Source organism: Bombina bombina, chromosome 6 (assembly GCF_027579735.1).
Source record: "Bombina bombina isolate aBomBom1 chromosome 6, aBomBom1.pri, whole genome shotgun sequence".
In the NCBI taxonomy this organism is placed as follows: Eukaryota; Metazoa; Chordata; class Amphibia; order Anura; family Bombinatoridae; genus Bombina; species Bombina bombina.
Genome location: NC_069504.1, coordinates 496024849 through 496042099, shown reverse-complemented (window position 1 = coordinate 496042099; position 17251 = coordinate 496024849). Strand labels below are relative to the sequence as shown.

Here is a 17251-nt window from a genome sequence, read left to right as displayed (position 1 = left end):
AGTATATATACCCATCTTTGGGAGTGCTGCCAATATGACCCAGTAATTACACAAAAAAAAGGTATTGGCGCACATCTATTTTCAAAAGCGCAACATATTTTTTGAACTGCTGCAAAAAATTGCCTGCAAACATCATCAATAGACAACTATTCTTTTTAAATAAAATTGGGATCTTAGTCACACAATATGGCCATATTTTGCTTAGCCAGTCACCACTTACAAGGTGCCCCAATATAAACTGGTCCTAACACTACAGTCCTTTGCTACAGTGGACTGAATCATTCCTGCTTTTACTCTTCATAATGGAATGAGACTCCCTGGCTTAATATTCACAACTATTACACTGTCATGAGCACACCTGAGCTTGGGTGGGGTGCTTTAACCAATGGGAGATGGTCAGTCTCCCTGATTATGTTTTAATACAAATAAAAATTACACATCTTTGGGAGTGCTGCCAATATGACCCAGTAATTACACAAACAAAAAGGTATTGGTGCACTTCCATTTTCAAAAGCACAATTTTTTTTTTAACTATTGCATAAATCATCAAGAGACAACTATTCTTTTTAAATAAAATTGGGATCTTAGTCACACAATAAAAAAAACATAATCAGGGAGACTGAGCATCTCCCATTGGTTAATTATTAAAGGGCCACTGTAAGTAAATATTTTCTATGCCTGTTACTAACTAACTACCCCAAATACGCTTTTTATCAATAGCATTTCATTAACATATCTCTACCGTATATCAGAAATCTTGTCTGCAAATTTAATTGTTTTCCAAACCCACTCTGTGAGTATCCTTTGCTCTGTACCAATCCGTTTACAATACCTAGGTTTCAAAATGGCGCTTTAAACACAAAGTTATTGGTTTAAGTATTTTGAACACTCAGTGCTGAAAATAGTGGGCAGGATAACGTGACATCATCGGCGAATAAAAGATATAACTTTTAGAACGTTATGAAACTTCGTTTTGGAGAAAATATAGGTCAGTAGGTTTTAATTAATGTTTATTAACTTTAATATGTTAGTTTTTTAGCTTAAAAATTATAACAGAAAGTAATCCTTTAAACTATTATTAAACTATTCACTGCTCTCTGGTGTTTTTTACTCTCCTGTAACTCTCTTCTGGTACGTGAATAGAGACCCTGTCAATCTGCAACTATTCACTGCTCTCTGGTGTTTTTTACTCATCTGTAACTCTCTTCTGGTACGTGAATAGAGACCCTGTCAATCTGCAACTATTCACTGCTCTCTGGTGTTTTTTACTCTCCTCTAACTCTCTTCTGGTACATGAATATTTACATAGAGCAAATTATTTTAGTTTGTTAACTTAGTCCTACATCTGTTGTACTGTTATCCAATGTGTTATTTCTAATGTTCATTTAATTGCCATGTGATATTCAATCCTTATCAATACTTTCTATTATTCTAAAATGTATAGCTGTCTTATTCCATAGTATTAAAGGGACACTCAATCAAAATTAAACTTTCATTTTTCAGATAGAGCATGCTATTTTAAACAACTTTCCAATTTACTTCCATTAACAAAATGTGCACAGTCTTTTTATATTTAAACTTTTTGAGTCACCAGCTCCTACTGAGCATGTGCAAGAATAAGTGTGTATGCATTTGTGAATGGCTGATGGTTGTCACATGGTACGTGTATGCATTTGTGATTGGCTGATGGCTGTCACATGGTACAGGGGGAGTGGAAAAAGACATAACTTTTAAAATTGTCAGAAAAAAAATCTACTACTCATGTGAAGTTCAGACTAAGTGATATTGCATTGTCTTGTTATCTTGCATTTGTTGATTATGCAAATCTACTGTGTTGACTGGTCCTTTAACCTCCCCCAAATTTTATTGTCCGTTTACTTAACAGCTCACCCTGACCAGAATCTAACTTTCCAATTGGCCTTTCCAATTGTTTTTGATTAGCAATCAACTAAATTTAGTGGACTCAGCTGACTGCCCTCCCTGCATATATTTCACACCAGTCTGGCCTGTGCATTGCTATAACAACATATGTTCACATTTTCAAAGTGAACATTTTATAGGTGATTCACTAGCAATAGAATTATACAAGAATTGAACAAGGATTGGGCAAGGGGCAAGACACAAGGCAAGTACTTTTGTAATATTATGTTTGATATACCTTACTGTTTTCAAATGCAATTGCTACTGTAATACTGTGTCTTATGTGTTTAACTGGTTCCTTCTTTTGTAAAAATGCCTAATATATTCTTATTCCTTTTTGCTGCCTTTTTGTCTCTCTAACAAACTACTTTATTCAATTACTCCTCCCTCTCCACCTGCACTGTTCATTAGCCCATCTCTCTTAAACTCACATTACTTTTGTACTCATGAACTCTACCTATTCCTAAACACTCTCTCTCCCCCCTGCACCTTGTCTCAAAAGCATTCTCACTACTGCCAATCTGTATCTCATCTTATGTCACTCTCCCTCTTGCTTCTACTAGCTGCTGGTGACATCTCCCCTAATCCTGGTCCCCAACAACTGCCTAGCCATGCACATCCATGTATACCATACCACAGACTCAAAAAAACAAAACTCTGACAACCTTACTCACATTCCTCTTGCATCAAAAGCCACTTCCCCTTTCACTTGTGCACTTTGGAAATCTCGCTCTGTTTGCAACAAACTCACTTCTATACATGACCTCTTTATCTCCCACTCCCTCAACCTTCTGGCCCTAACAGAAACCTGGCTCTCTCCCCTAGACACAGCATCCACTGCTGCTCTGTCACATGGGGGTCTCCACTTCAGCCACACTCCTAGGTCTGGTAACAGACAAGGAGGTGGTGTAGGTATTTTTTACTTTCCTCTCGTTGCACCTTTCAACAAATACATCCCATCTCTTCCCTCACATTTTCCTCATTCGAAACCCACATGATTCGCTTATTCTCTCCTCTTTCTATACATGTCGCAGTCATATACCGTCTTCCTGGCTCCTCAACTCAATTTCTAGATCACTTGGCTGCATGGCTACCTTAGTTCCTTTCCTCAGACACCCCTTCCCTCATTCTTGGTGACTTCAACATCCCTCTTGACAATCCCACTGCCTCCTCTGCAAAACAACTTCTGCAACTCACTTCCTCTTTTGGTTTGTCACAATAGATTGATTCTCCCACTCGCAAAGATGGTCACTCCCTTGACCTGATCTTTAGCTATCGATGCACCCTCTCAAACTTCACAAACTCCCCCTTTCCTTTTTCTGACCACAATCTCCTTGCTTGCAACATATCATCCCTCCCTAAAACTCTCCCTCCTTCTGCTCCTCACACCAAACTTCACAGAAGCATTACGTCATTAGATCAACAACAGCTCTCTAATTCCCTCAAACCTCATCCTTCTCCTCCTTTTCATGCCCTGACCAATCTATCTGCCACTATAATTCCACCCTTACATTCATCCTTGACAATCTTGCCCCTTTTACCATCGCTCGGAAATCAAACACTCATCCTCAGCCCTGGCATACTCCTCTGACACGATACCCATGAAGATGTTCCCGTACTGCTGAGCGGCACTGGAGAAAATCTAGGAGTTCAGTTGATTTTCAACACTACAAATTTATCTTGAACTCCTACTACTCTGCCCTTAATTTCCATAAGCAACACTACTTCTCTACTCTTATCTCTAATCTTTCTTTAAACCCAAAACGTTTGTTCTCCACTTTCAATACTCTTCTCCGCCCTCCCCCTCCTCCTAATACAACTTCTCTGTCAGCTCAAGACTTTGCCAACCACTTCAATAACAAAATCAACTCCATCAGAAATGAAATCAGCTCTCAACATAATTCCATTCTCTCACCTCCTCAAATGCTCTCAATCAACCACAACCCACATAACCTTAAACTTAGTTCATTCTCCCCTGTTACTGAGGAAGAAGTTTCGGCACTTATACTATGCTCTCACCTCACTACCTGTCCCCTTGACCCTATCCCCTCACAGCTACTCCCCTCCCTCTCTGCCACCCTTACCCCTATACTCACACACACTTTCAACCTCTCCTTCAGCAATGGTATATTTCCCTCATCGCTGAAACATGCACTGGTCACACCTATCCTCAAAAAACCTTCCCTTGATCCTATCTCCCCATCCAACTACCGCCCTATTTCCCTCCTCCCTCTTGCATCAAAGCTTCTCGAAAAACTAGCTTATGCACGCCTATCCCATTTCCTTACAATAAACTCCCTCCTTGACCCATTGCAATCTGGATTTCTCCAACATAGGTGTGTCCGGTCCACGGCGTCATCCTTACTTGTGGGATATTCTCTTCCCCAACAGGAAATGGCAAAGAGCCCAGCAAAGCTGGTCACATGATCCCTCCTAGGCTCCGCCTTCCCCAGTCATTCTCTTTGCCGTTGTACAGGCAACATCTCCACGGAGATGGCTTAGAGTTTTTTGGTGTTTAAATGTAGTTTTTATTCTTCAATCAAGAGTTTGTTATTTTAAAATAGTGCTGGTATGTACTATTTACTCTGAAACAGGAAAGAGATGAAGATTTCTGTTTGTAAGAGGAAAATGATTTTAGCAACCGTTACTAAAATCGATGGCTGCTTCCACACAGGACTGTTGAGAGGAATTAACTTCAGTTGGGGGAAACAGTGAGCAGACTTTTGCTGCTTGAGGTATGACACATTTCTAACAAGACTCGGTAATGCTGGAAGCTGTCATTTTCCCTATGGGAACCGGTAAGCCATTTTCTTAGTTTAAGTAAAAGAATAAAGGGCTTCATTAGGGCTTAAAAAACTGGTAGACCTTTTTCTGGGCTAAAACGATTACTTTACTAAGTATATTTGGCAGATTATTACTTTTAATAGTTGTTAAATCTTGGGGATTGTTTTAATAAAAACGGCAGGCACTGTATTGGACACCTTTTTCACTGGGGGCCTTTTCTAGTCATAGACAGAGCCTCATTTTCGCGCCTCTAATGCGCAGTTGTTTTTGGAAAGCATGGCATGCAGATGCATGTGTGAGGAGCTAAGAACCACTGAAAAAGCTTATAGAAGGCATCATTTGGTATCGTATTCCCCTCTGGGCTTGGTTGGGTCTCAGCAAAACAGATACCTGGGACTGTATAGGGGTTAAATGTAAAAACGGCTCCGGTTCCGTTATTTTAAGGGTTAAAGCTTTCAAATTTGGTGTGCAATACTTTTAAGGCTTTAAGTTACTGTGGTGAAATTTTGGTGAAATTTGAACAATTCCTTCATACTTTTTCACATATTCAGTAATAAAGTGTGTTCAGTTTGAAATTTAAAGGGACAGTAACGGTTTTATTGTAAAACGTTTTTTGTGCTTTGTTGACAAGTTTAAGCCTGTTTAACATGTCTGAACCATCAGATAACGATGTTCTATATGTATGAAAGCCAATGTGTCTCCCCATTTAAGTATATGTGATATATTTGTGTCATAATGTCCAAACAAAGTAGGGATAATAATGCCATAGATATGATATTGCCCAAGATGATTCCTCTAATGAGGGGAGTAAGCATGGTACTGCATCATCCCCTTCTGTGTCTACACCAGTTTTGCCCACACAAGAGGCCCCTAGTACATCTAGTGCGCCAATACTTATTACCATACAACAATTAATGGCTGTAATGGATAATTCTATTGCATGCATTTTTTCCAAAATGCCTACTTATCAGAGAAAGCGTGATTGCTCTGTTTTAAACACTGAAGAGCAAGAGGACGCTGATGATATCTGTTCTGACATACCCTCACACCTATCTGAAGGGGCCAGGGAGGTTTTGTCTGAGGAAGAAATTTCAGATTCAGGGAAAATTTCTCAACAAGCAGAACCTGATATTGTAACTTTTAAATTTAAATTTCAACATCTCCACGCACTACTTAAGGAGGTATTATCTACTCTGGATGATTGTGACAATTTGGTCATTCCAGAGAAATTAGGTAAGATGGACAAGTTCCTAGAGGTTCCGGTGCCCCCCGATGTTTTTCCTATACCCAAGCGGGTGGCGGACATAGTAAATAAGGAGTGGGAAAGGCCCGGCATACCTTTTGTCCTCCCCCTATATTTAAGAAATTAGTTCCTATAGTCGACCCCAGAAAGGACTTATAGCATACAGTCCCCAAGGTCGAGGGGGCGGTTTCTACTCTAAACAAACGCACTTCTATTCCTATAGAAGATAGTTGTGCTTTCAAGATCCTATGGATTAAAGGTTAGAGGGTTTGCTTAAAAAGATGTTTGTTCAGCAAGGTTACCTTCTACAACCAATTTCATGCATTGTTCCTGTCACTACAGCTGCGTGTTTCTGGTTCGAAGAACTAGAAAAGTCGCTCAATAAAGAATCTTCGTACGAGGAGGTTTTGGACAGAGTTCAAGCTCTTAAATTGGCTAACTCTTTTTTATTTTAGATGCCGCTTTGCAATTAGCTAGATTAGCGGCGAATAATTCAGGGTTTGCTATCGTGGCGCGCAGAGCGCTTTTGCTTAACATCCCTTTCAAGGGTAAAACACTGTTTGGCCCTGACTTGAAAGAGATTATTTCAGACATCACTGGGGGAAAGGGCCACGCCCTTCCTCTGGATAGGTCTTTTAAGGCTAAAAAGAAGCCAAATTTTCGTCCCTTTCGCAGAAACGGACCAGCCTCAAATTCTACACCCTCTAAGCAAGAGGGTAATACTTCTCAAACCAAGCCAGCCTGGAGGCCGATGCAAGGCTGGAACAAGGGTAAGCAGGCCAAGTCACCTGCCACTGCTACCAAAACAGCATGAAGTGTTGGCCCCCGATCTGGGAAGGATCTGGTGGGGGGCAGACTTTCTCTCTTTGCTCAGGCTGGGGCAAGAGATGTTCAGGATCCTTGGGCGCTAGAAATAGTTTATCAAGGTTATCTCCTGGAATTCAGGGAACTACCCCCAAGGGGAAGGTTCCACGGGTCTCAATTATCTTCGAACAGGCATTCTTACACTGTGTAGAAGACCTGTTAAGCATGGGAGTGATTCATCCTGTTCCATTAGGAGAACAAGGGATGGGTTTTTACTCCAACCTGTTCATAATTCCCAAAAAAGAGGGAACATTCAGACCTATTTTAGATCTCAAGATTCTAAACAAGTTTCTAAGGGTTTCATCATTCAAAATGGAAACCATTCGAACAATCCTTCCTACCATCCAGGAAGGTCAATTCATGACCACGGTGGACTTAAAGGATGCGTACCTACGTATTCCTATCCACAAGGAACATTTTCGGTTCCTAAGGTTCGCCTTTCTGGACAAGCATTACCTGTGGCACTTCCATTCGGATTAGCCACTGCTCCAAGGATTTTCACAAGGGTACTAGGGTCCCTTCTAGCGGTGCTAAGATATTCCCACCGTTTCCTCTCATTCCCAGGCTGGTAGCCAGGATCAATCTGGAGAGGGCTTCGGTGACCTTGATAGTTCCTGTGTGGCCACGCAGGACTTGGTATGCAGACCTGGTGAATGTGTCATCGGCTCCACCATGGAAGCTACCTTTGAGACAGGACCTTCTTATTCAGGGTCCATTCGAACATCCGAATCTGGTTTTCCTCCAACTGACTGCTTGGAGTTTGAACGCTTGATTTTATCAAAGCGTGGGTTTTCAGATTCTGTAATAGATACTCTTATTCAGGCTAGAAAGCCTGTAACTAGAAAAATTTACCATAATATATGGAAAAAATATATCAGTTGGTGTGAATCTAAAGGATTCCCATGGAACAAGATAAAAATTCCTAAGATTCTTTCCTTTCTACAAGAAGGTTTGGAGAAAGGATTTTCTGCGAGTTCTCTGAAGGGACAGATCTCTGCTTTATCTGTTTTACTTCACAAAAGGCTGGCAGCTGTGCCAGACGTTTAAGCGTTTGTTCAGGCTCTGGTTAGAATCAAGCCTGTTTACAGACCTTTGACTCTTCCCTGGAGTCTTAATCTAGTTCTTTCAGTTCTTCAAGGGGTTCCGTTTGAACCCTTACATTCCGTAGATATTAAGTTATTATCTTGGAAAGTTTTGTTTTAGGTTGCAATTTCTTCCGCTAGAAGAGTTTCTGAGTTATCTGCTCTGCAGTGTTCTCCGCCCTATCTGGTCCATGCAGATAAGGTGGTTTTACGTACTGAGCCTGGTTTTCTTCCGAAGGTTGTTTCCAACAAAAATATTAACCAGGAGATAGTTGTACCTTCTTTGTGTCCGAATCCAGTTTCATAGAAGGAACGTTTGTTACACAATTTGGACGTTGTCCGTGCTCTAAAATTCTATTTAGATGCTACAAAGGATTTCAGACAAACATCTTCCTTGTTTGTTGTTTATTCTGGTAAAAGGAGAGGTCAAAAAGCAACTTCTACCTCTCTATCTTTTTGGCTTAAAAGCATCATCAGATTGGCTTATGAGACTGCCGGACGGCAGCCTCCTGAAAGAATCACAGCTCATTCCACTAGGGCCGTGGCTTCCACATGGGCCTTTAAGAACGAGGCTTCTGTTGATCAGATATGTAAGGCAGTGACTTGGTCTTCACTGCACACTTTTACCAACTTTTACAAATTTGATACTTTTGCTTCTTCTGAGGCTATTTTTGGGAGAAAGGTTTTGCAAACCGTGGTGCCTTCCATCTAGGTGACCTGATTTGCTCCCTCCCATCATCCGTGTCCTAAAGCTTTGGTATTGGTTCCCACAAGTAAGGATGACGCCGTGGACCGGACACACCTATGTTGGAGAAAACAGAATTTATGTTTACCTGATAAATTACTTTCTCCAACGGTGTGTCCGGTCCACGGCCCGCCCTGGTTTTTTAATCAGGTCTGATGATTTATTTTCTTTAACTACAGTCACCACGGTATCATATGATTTCTCCTATGCAAATATTCCTCCTTTACGTCGGTCGAATGACTGGGGAAGGCGGAGCCTAGGAGGGATCATGTGACCAGCTTTGCTGGGCTCTTTGCCATTTCCTGTTGGGGAAGAGAATATCCCACAAGTAAGGATGACGCCGTGGACCGGACACACCGTTGGAGAAAGTAATTTATCAGGTAAACATAAATTCTGTTTTCGTCCCCATCACTCCACAGAAACAGCAATTGTTAAGGTTACCAACGACCTACTTACAGCAAAATCAAAAGGCCACTTCTCTCTGCTTATTCTCCTTGATCTGTCCGCTACCTTTGACACTGTTGACCACCCTCTCTTGCTCCAAACCCTCCAATCCTTCGGCATATGTGACACAGCCCTCTCATGGCTCTCTTCCTACCTGTCAAACCATACCTTTAGTGTAGCCTTCTCTGGGGCCTCCTCTGCCCCGTCACCACTTTCTGTCGGAGTACCGCAAGGCTCTGTCCTCGGTCCCCTTCTCTTCTCAATCTACACGTCATCACTAGGTTCCCTAATAAAGTCCCATGGTTTACAATATCATTTGTATGCCGACGACACCCAAATCTACTTCTCTGCACCAGACCTTTCTCCTTCCTTGCTAACCCGTGTCACTAACTGTCTTTCTCACATCTCCAACTGGATGTCCTCTCACTACCTCAAGCTAAATCTCTCCAAAACTGAGCTCCTTATTTTCCCCCCTTCTTCTAAACTCTCCACCCCCAATCTCTCTATAACTGTCGACAACTCCTTCATTACCCCTACCCCGCATGCCTGATGTCTCAGGGTCACATTTGACTCAGATCTTTCTTTCACTCCTCACATTCAGTCTTTGGCTAAAACCTGCCGCTTCCACCTTAAAAACATCTCTAAAATTAGACACTTCCTTACACAAGACACAACTAAGATTTTAATCCACTCTCTCATCCTCTCCCGCCTCGATTACTGCAACTCTGTCCTCTCTGGTCTCCCCACCTACCGCCTAGCTCCTTTACAATCCTTAATGAATGCCTCTGCCAGACTCATCTTCCTTACACGTCGCTCTTCATCAGCTGCACCTCTCTGCCAATCCCTTCACTGGCTTCCTCTTGCCTCTAGGATCAAACACAAAATTCTCACTCTGACATACAAAGCCCTCAACTGCACTGCTCCCCCCTATATCTCAGACCTTGTCTCCAGATACTCTCCCTCCCGTCCCCTTTGCTCTGCTCACGACCTCCTCCTCTCCTCCTCTCTTGTCACCTCATCACAATCCCGTTTACAGGACTTCTCCAGACTGGCTCCCATCTTGTGGAATTCTCTGCCTCGCTCTACAAGACTCTCTTCTAGTTTTAAAAGCTTCAAGTGCTCCCTAAAGACTCTACTGTTCAGGGATGCATACAACCTAAGCTAACCTTTCTTTATACCAATTCCTTTTCTCCATTGCTATCCCCTGAACCCCCCTGGCATGTAAGCTTAAGAGTCCAGCTTTTTGTTGATCACCTTCTCAAGAGCTGACTACAACAGTGCAACTCTTGGCAGGGCCCTCTACCCATTTGATCCCTATAACTGTTTTTTGTACTCTGCCTTTGTTAATAGCGCTGCGGAATCTGTTGGCGCGCTAAAAATAACCGATAATAATAATAATAATAATTAAAGCACCCCACCCAAGTTCAGGTGTGCTCATGACAGTATAATAGAGTTGTGAATATTAAGCCAGGGAGTCTCATTCTATTATGAAGAGTAAAAACAGGAATGATTCAGCCCACTGTGGCAAAGGACTGTAGTGTTAGGACCAGTCTATATTGGGGCACCTTGTAAGTGGTGACTGGCTAAGCAAAATATGGTCATATTGTGTGACTAAGATCCCAATTTTATTTTAAAAGAATAGTTGTCTATTGATGATGTTTGCAGCCAATTTTTTGCAGCAGTTCAAAAAATATGTTGTGCTTTTGAAAATGGATGTGCGCATACCTTTTTGTTTTTTTGTGTGTGTGTATGTATGTATGTATGTATGTGTATATATATATATATATATATAGTGTGTAGTGTACAAAAACAACTATCAGCAAATTATAAGGGAAGACGTAATTGTTATAATGTGGAATAGTAGGTTAGCGTAATGATTTGTGTCTGCTGTTAAAATCTACAGAAATTTTTTATATGTGTGTGTGTGTGCGTGTCTTAGGCTACCCAAGACAATAGTTTGCGCTTAAAGGGACAGTCCAATAGTCCAATAGGGCATGCAATTTTAAACAACTTTCCAATTTACTTTTATCAAATTTGCTTTGCTCTCTTGGTATTCTTTGTGGAAAACTAAACCTAGGTAGGTTCATATGCTAATTTCTATGCCATTGAACTGCCTCTTATCTCAGTGCTTTTTGACAGACACTGCTAGTTCACGTGTGTCATATAGATAACATTGTGCTGACTAGCTAAAATGTATGTCTGTCAAAAAAACTGAAATAAGGGGGCAGTCTGCAGAGGCTTAGAAACAAGGTAATTACTAAAAAGTGTATGAATATAGCAGTATTGGTTATGCAAAACTGGGTAGTAGGTGATAAAGGGATTATCTATTTTTTTTTTTTAAACAATAACAATTCTGGAGTAGACTGTCCCTTTTTTAATTTAGAATTTCTCTCATCTCCTTACAGATGTGCCAGAGTTCTGTGCTCTGATTGGCCAAGAGGCTGCGCAGGAGTTGGAGATGTGTGCTGTAGAACCATGTGATGGTATAAAGGTGCGGGATGCTCTGCAGAGATGCTTCACACACATGATGCAGAGTGGCAAGAAGGAGTGTGCTGAGCAACTCAACCTCCTGGTGCAGCGAGTATCTCAGCAAGGTAAACAACTGCAACAGTATTCCAGCACATTTATATATTTCACTTACATCTGAGAAACTGGATTCTCAGCATGTTAATGTCTCTTCTTTCACTTACTGTCTTTTTTTTTATTTTATTTTTTTTTATTTGTCAAACAACAGAAAATATTACAGGATCAAAAAAGCAAAATCTGAACAAAAGTCACACAAGACCCGAAAAGCACAAATAAAGCACTAGGTGAAACTTCGTAAATTCTCTACTATTGCATTTTACCATGTTGCCTAAAAAAGAAAAAAAAAAGGGGGACCCTACCTCCCCCCCCCCCTCTCTTCCCACACTCAGTTGTTACCGAGCCATGAGCTGGGCAGGTGTATTTGGACATTGGAAGCTTTAATTAACGGTTTAACTAGGGCAATTTGGGCAGAGACTGGAAATGACAAAATATACACTTTCCAGTGCTTGAAAAATAGTGCTAATTGGGCATCAGTAGGGTTTTGTAAATTACATTGTAACTTCTAACAAACATTGAGATGCCAATGCATTTTTAAGTTTTTTCAAATACGGTGCTACTTGCGCCTTCCATGATCTCAAAATAAGATTTCGCCCTAGGAATATAATAGTGTTAATTGGCTTAAAGTTTTTATGGGTTCCTTGGAATTTGGCTAAAAAATTTTTTATTTTCATCAGCTGAATATGAAAATCTAACTGTAGTATTAAGTTCATCCAATACGTCACTTTAACCCAGAACTGCCTGATTTTAGGGCAGGCCCAGAAACAATTTAGTAGGTCTGCGGCAGGGGCACTGCATCTAGAACATAAAATATTTGTCTTATACCACCTAGATAGTCTCTCTGGGGTCAAATACGCCATTAAACTTATTTTAATCGGAGACTCTCTCCAAGCCGTCAGAACCCAGACTTTCTCTATTAATTTAAAGGTGTCCGTTATTACCTGAGTATCTATATCAGCAAAAATGTTACTCCATTTAGAAACTATATATTCCAATTGATCTGCAGAGGGACGTTGATTGAGAAGAGAATAAAGAGAAGAAATGGAGTATACACCCATTTGATATGCATTAAAGGGGCAGTACACTGTAAAATTGTTTTTCCATTAATGTATTTTAAATGACTTGTTATACCAACTGCAGAGTATAAAATATTTGAGAAATTCCATTTTCATGCTTATTTGTGTATATGAAGTAGCTGATTTTGTGCTTTGAAACCACAGCCTATTACAATGGGTTGAATTTAAAGGTGATATCAGATCTCATTATGTTCTAAGTTTGTGTAAACAGACTTGCTTCCTTATCTTTTATTTGGCTGGAACACCAAAGCTCAATACATAGAGAGAACAATGGAAAATTATCATTTTATTACTTAACTATCCTGCATCCCACTGAGAGTGTAATCTCTTCTGCTGGCTGTGTATACTTAGGCTATTCAATAGCCTTTACTCCAGTATTAATTTGTTCAGTATAGGTGGCGATACCACAGGCTAAATCAGTTATATCAAATGCTGAAATAGGAGTAAAGGAGCTACTTGTAACCAATTTAATACACTCTAGTAGGTTAAAAGGATCATTGGGAATAATTTAAAGGGGAGAAACATTTTGGGTGAACTGTCCCTTTAATCCTACTCTGTAAATCTCAAAGTGACCAGTCCATACCATACCTTTTTGTATTAGTTCGAAACAAAAATGTCTTATCTGCAAATAGGCATAAAAGTCTCTTAGAAAGCCCATATTGATACATAAATCAGTAAAGGTTAAAGGAGATAAACCCAAATCTAGAGCTTGTGTAATATATTTCAAGCCTTTACTGGACCACTGTCTAAAAATACTGTCTGTTAGACCCGGCGAAAAATTTGGATTACCTGTAATAGGTAAAAACTTTGAAACATAAGGCGAGCATCCCACCTCGACACAGAGCTTTTGCCATGATGTAATAATATTTTTTAAAGTTATTAGGGAAAAGACAGACGAGAGGAGGGAGGTTATTGGACAATGCAAAATAGCATTTAATTAAAAGGGAGCCACCAGGAATAATTCCCAGGCAGAATAGGTGACTTGTTCTTGTTCAGTTAACCAGTCAAATGCAATCTTAGCACGGGCGGCTAAACTGTAAGATTGTATATTAGGTAAGGCTAAACCCGCCGCAACTTTATCATTCATAAAACAGTGTACCGCAATACGTGCCTTCACCCCTCTCCAAAGGAAATTAGAACAAGATTTATTATATTTTATTATGTCAGCTTTATGGATGGGGATTGGGATATTTTGTATCAAATACAATAATTTAGGAAAAAGTGTAGTTTTAATTAGCGTGATGCATGCTAACGGGACACTGAACCAAAAATATTTTCTTTCGTGATTCAGATAGAGCATGACATTTTAAGCAACTTTCTAATTTACTCCTATTATCAATTTTTCTTTGTTCTCTTGTTATCTTTATTTGAAAAAGGCATCTAAGCTTTTTTTGGTTCAGTACTCTGGACAGCACTTTTTATTGGTGGATGAATTTATCCACCAATCAGAAGGACAACCCAGGTTGTCCACCAAAAATGGGCCGGCATCTAAACTTACATTCTTGCATTTCAAATAAAGATACCAAGAGAATGAAGAAAATTTGATAATAGGAGTAAATTAGAAAGTTGCTTAAAATGTCATGCTCTATCTGAATCACAAAAGAAACAATTTGGGTTCGGTGTCCCTTTTAAGGAAATTGGTAGATTTACCCAGTCCTCTATCTTTTTCTTACATTCTGCAAAACATCTGTGAAAATTTAGATTGTACCATTCTTCTGGGTTGGGACTTCACTTGATACCAAGATAGGTAATCTGCAAGGTTTCAATAAATGGATGTTTAATGCTATGATCCTTTTTATTCAACCATAGAAGTTCGGATTTAGACAGATTGATTTTATAGCCTGAGATTTGGCCAAAAACTACGACAATATCCATAAGGAGAGGGAGATTCCTCTTAATGTTAATTAAAAATAGGAGTAAATCATCAGCGTATAGTAATAGAACCAGTTTATGTCCACCTAAATGAATACCCTCCAATTGTTGGCAAAGAAAAATCGCCAAAGGTTCCAATGATACATTAAATAGTAACGGAAAGAGAGGGCAACCTTGTCTGGTACCCCTTTGTAGAACCAGGCGCTGTGAGATCTCACCATTTAATAATTATAGCAGAGGCCGGAGCACAATATATTAGGTGAATACAATTATTAGGATATCCAGTCAAGCCAAACTATTCTAAAGAGAAAAATAAATGTTTCCAGAAGATACGATCGAACGCTTTTTCTGCATCAACTGTTAATATGGCCAAATCTACAGTATCCTTATGTCTAGAAGATTTAAATTTATTCCAAAAAATATCTAGCAATGTCATTACCTTTCGCATATTCTTGGCCGGGTTCCTACCTGACATAAAACCTGATTGATTTTCATGGATTATCAGGCCTAAATGTGGTTTTAATCTATTGGCTATAATAAATGTTGGCAATACTGATATGGGCCTGTATGAGGATGTAAGTTCCGGGTCTTTATTTTTTTTAAGGATTAAAGATATATTGGCGGCTGTAAAATATGAGGAACATTTGGTATTGTTAATAAAATACAAATTGAATAGTTTCTCAAGTAATGGGGATATTTGAGACTGTAGAATCCTATAAAATTTGATAGGAAGACAATCTGGGCCAGCCGCTTTATTGGTCTTGGCTATCTTAATCGCCACTAAAATTTCATCCTCTGAAATAGGTCTGTTGATTCCAGCCAAAATTTCTAAAGAATTTAAAATTTTTCCCCCAAATACTTTTTCTTTATTTACCTCATGCTCCTCGTGCTTATATAGCTCTCTGAAATAGTTAAAGAAAACTCTACTAATATCCACATTATTAGTAAATCTATCGGTACCACTTCTGATTGCCGCTATACTATTCCTGTTAATTGATTTCGTAATCCTAGCCAATAATTTAGCGGACCTACCCACAAATCCTCCATAAGGAGCCTTTTGCCTACGAACCTCTTAAGTAGTTTTCTGTTTAATAAAAAAATATCACGCAAAGTTTTTTTATAAGTCGGCACATATAGGCCTTTATCTTATCTCTTAGCACAGCCTTGGCGGATTCCCAAAACACCTCTAATTTCTCTATATATGAAATATTATAATTAACAAATTCTCTCCATTGCACATTCAGCCAATTTTGAAATTTAACATTGTTCACCAGGTATTTCGGGAAAAAAATGGTCTGGTTACAGGGCGGATGTATAAGGGACGCATTAAGTGATAACGTAATAATAGCATGATCCGAAATTACTATGTCACCAATATCTGCTCTCCATTTAAGACCAATCAAGGACTCAGCGATCAGAAACAGATCAATCCTAGACAGAGATTGATGTCCTTTAGACATACATGTATAAGATCTTAAGTCTGGATTCTGAGAGCGCCAGATATCTATTAACTTTAAGTGAAAACAAAATTTCTGAAGGATACAAACTTTCCTATCCCTTATAATCCATGGATTTTTTTTAGCTCTATCTAGTATGGGTTCCGTGATTAAATTGAAATCTCCTGCCACTGAGATTTTGCCCTTACATCTATATTTATGTAGATTTAGTGCCATATTGTTCCAAAATTCCTTGTCAACCTTGTTGGGGCTGTAAATATTACAGAGAATGAATCGTGTTTTATTATAAAGCATCTCTATAATTTGAAAGCGGCCTTCCGGATCTGAAAAAGTGGATTCTAGTTTGTAATCTAGGGATTTATTAAAAAGAATTGCCATGCCTCTCTTCCGTGAGTTATAGGGGGCAGCAATGACTTCACCAACCCAATTAGTCTGAAGTTTAAAGATTTCAGATGATTTTAAATGGATCTCCTGTAAGAAAGCAATATCCGGTTTAAACTTACCGAGATGCTTAATTATTGATTTCCTTTTTATTGGGGAGGTTATGCCACCTACATTCCATGAAACTATTTTAAAAGTTGATAACATTTATCTCAACTAAGAATGGGTACAAAAGATCAGTACAAAGAAATTGTGGAGGGAAGGGGAGGGGGAGAAACAGAGAAGAGATAGGAAAAAAAAAAGGGGGGGGGGACCCTCATAAATGTATATGCCTCACAACTTAAACCACATTTCTGAAAATAAATTTGCAACCCAGCAACATTGTATATACTTCATAGTATGATCTAAAAAACTAATAACAATCAGTGACTCATCATTTGATAAAACGGAAAAAAAAGGGGGGGGGGGGGAAGACATAATATACAAGTCACATTCCTGCGAACAGAGTTTAAAAACCAAAAAGCATATTAAAACAAACTCCATTCTTTATCCTAGTAATTAGACAGCCACTAATGATTCATAATATATTAATCAGATTCATGGTAAACCCAACTCCTTACAGAGAGATACTGCTTCGTTAGTATTATTTAATGTATATGAAATCCCTGCCCTTGACTCTAGAAGTTTCGCAGGGTAGACTAATCTAACATTACACTCTGCTTTCATGAATTTCGTATAGAAGGGAGACATTTCTCTTCTTTTAGTCAGGGTTTCGGAAGAGAAGTCTTGAAAAATCAAGA

At 39.4% G+C, this 17251-nt stretch overlaps 1 protein-coding gene across 1 annotated transcript in view; it reads left to right on the top strand.

The window, feature by feature from the left end:
• Positions 1–17251, top strand: part of MPI (mannose phosphate isomerase) — an 87360-nt gene that overhangs the window by 31645 nt on the left and 38464 nt on the right. Inside the window, exon 5 of the mRNA XM_053717356.1 lies at positions 11488–11676. Within this exon, the coding sequence (XP_053573331.1) occupies positions 11488–11676 (189 nt within the window). The remainder of the gene's footprint in view (positions 1–11487; positions 11677–17251) is intronic.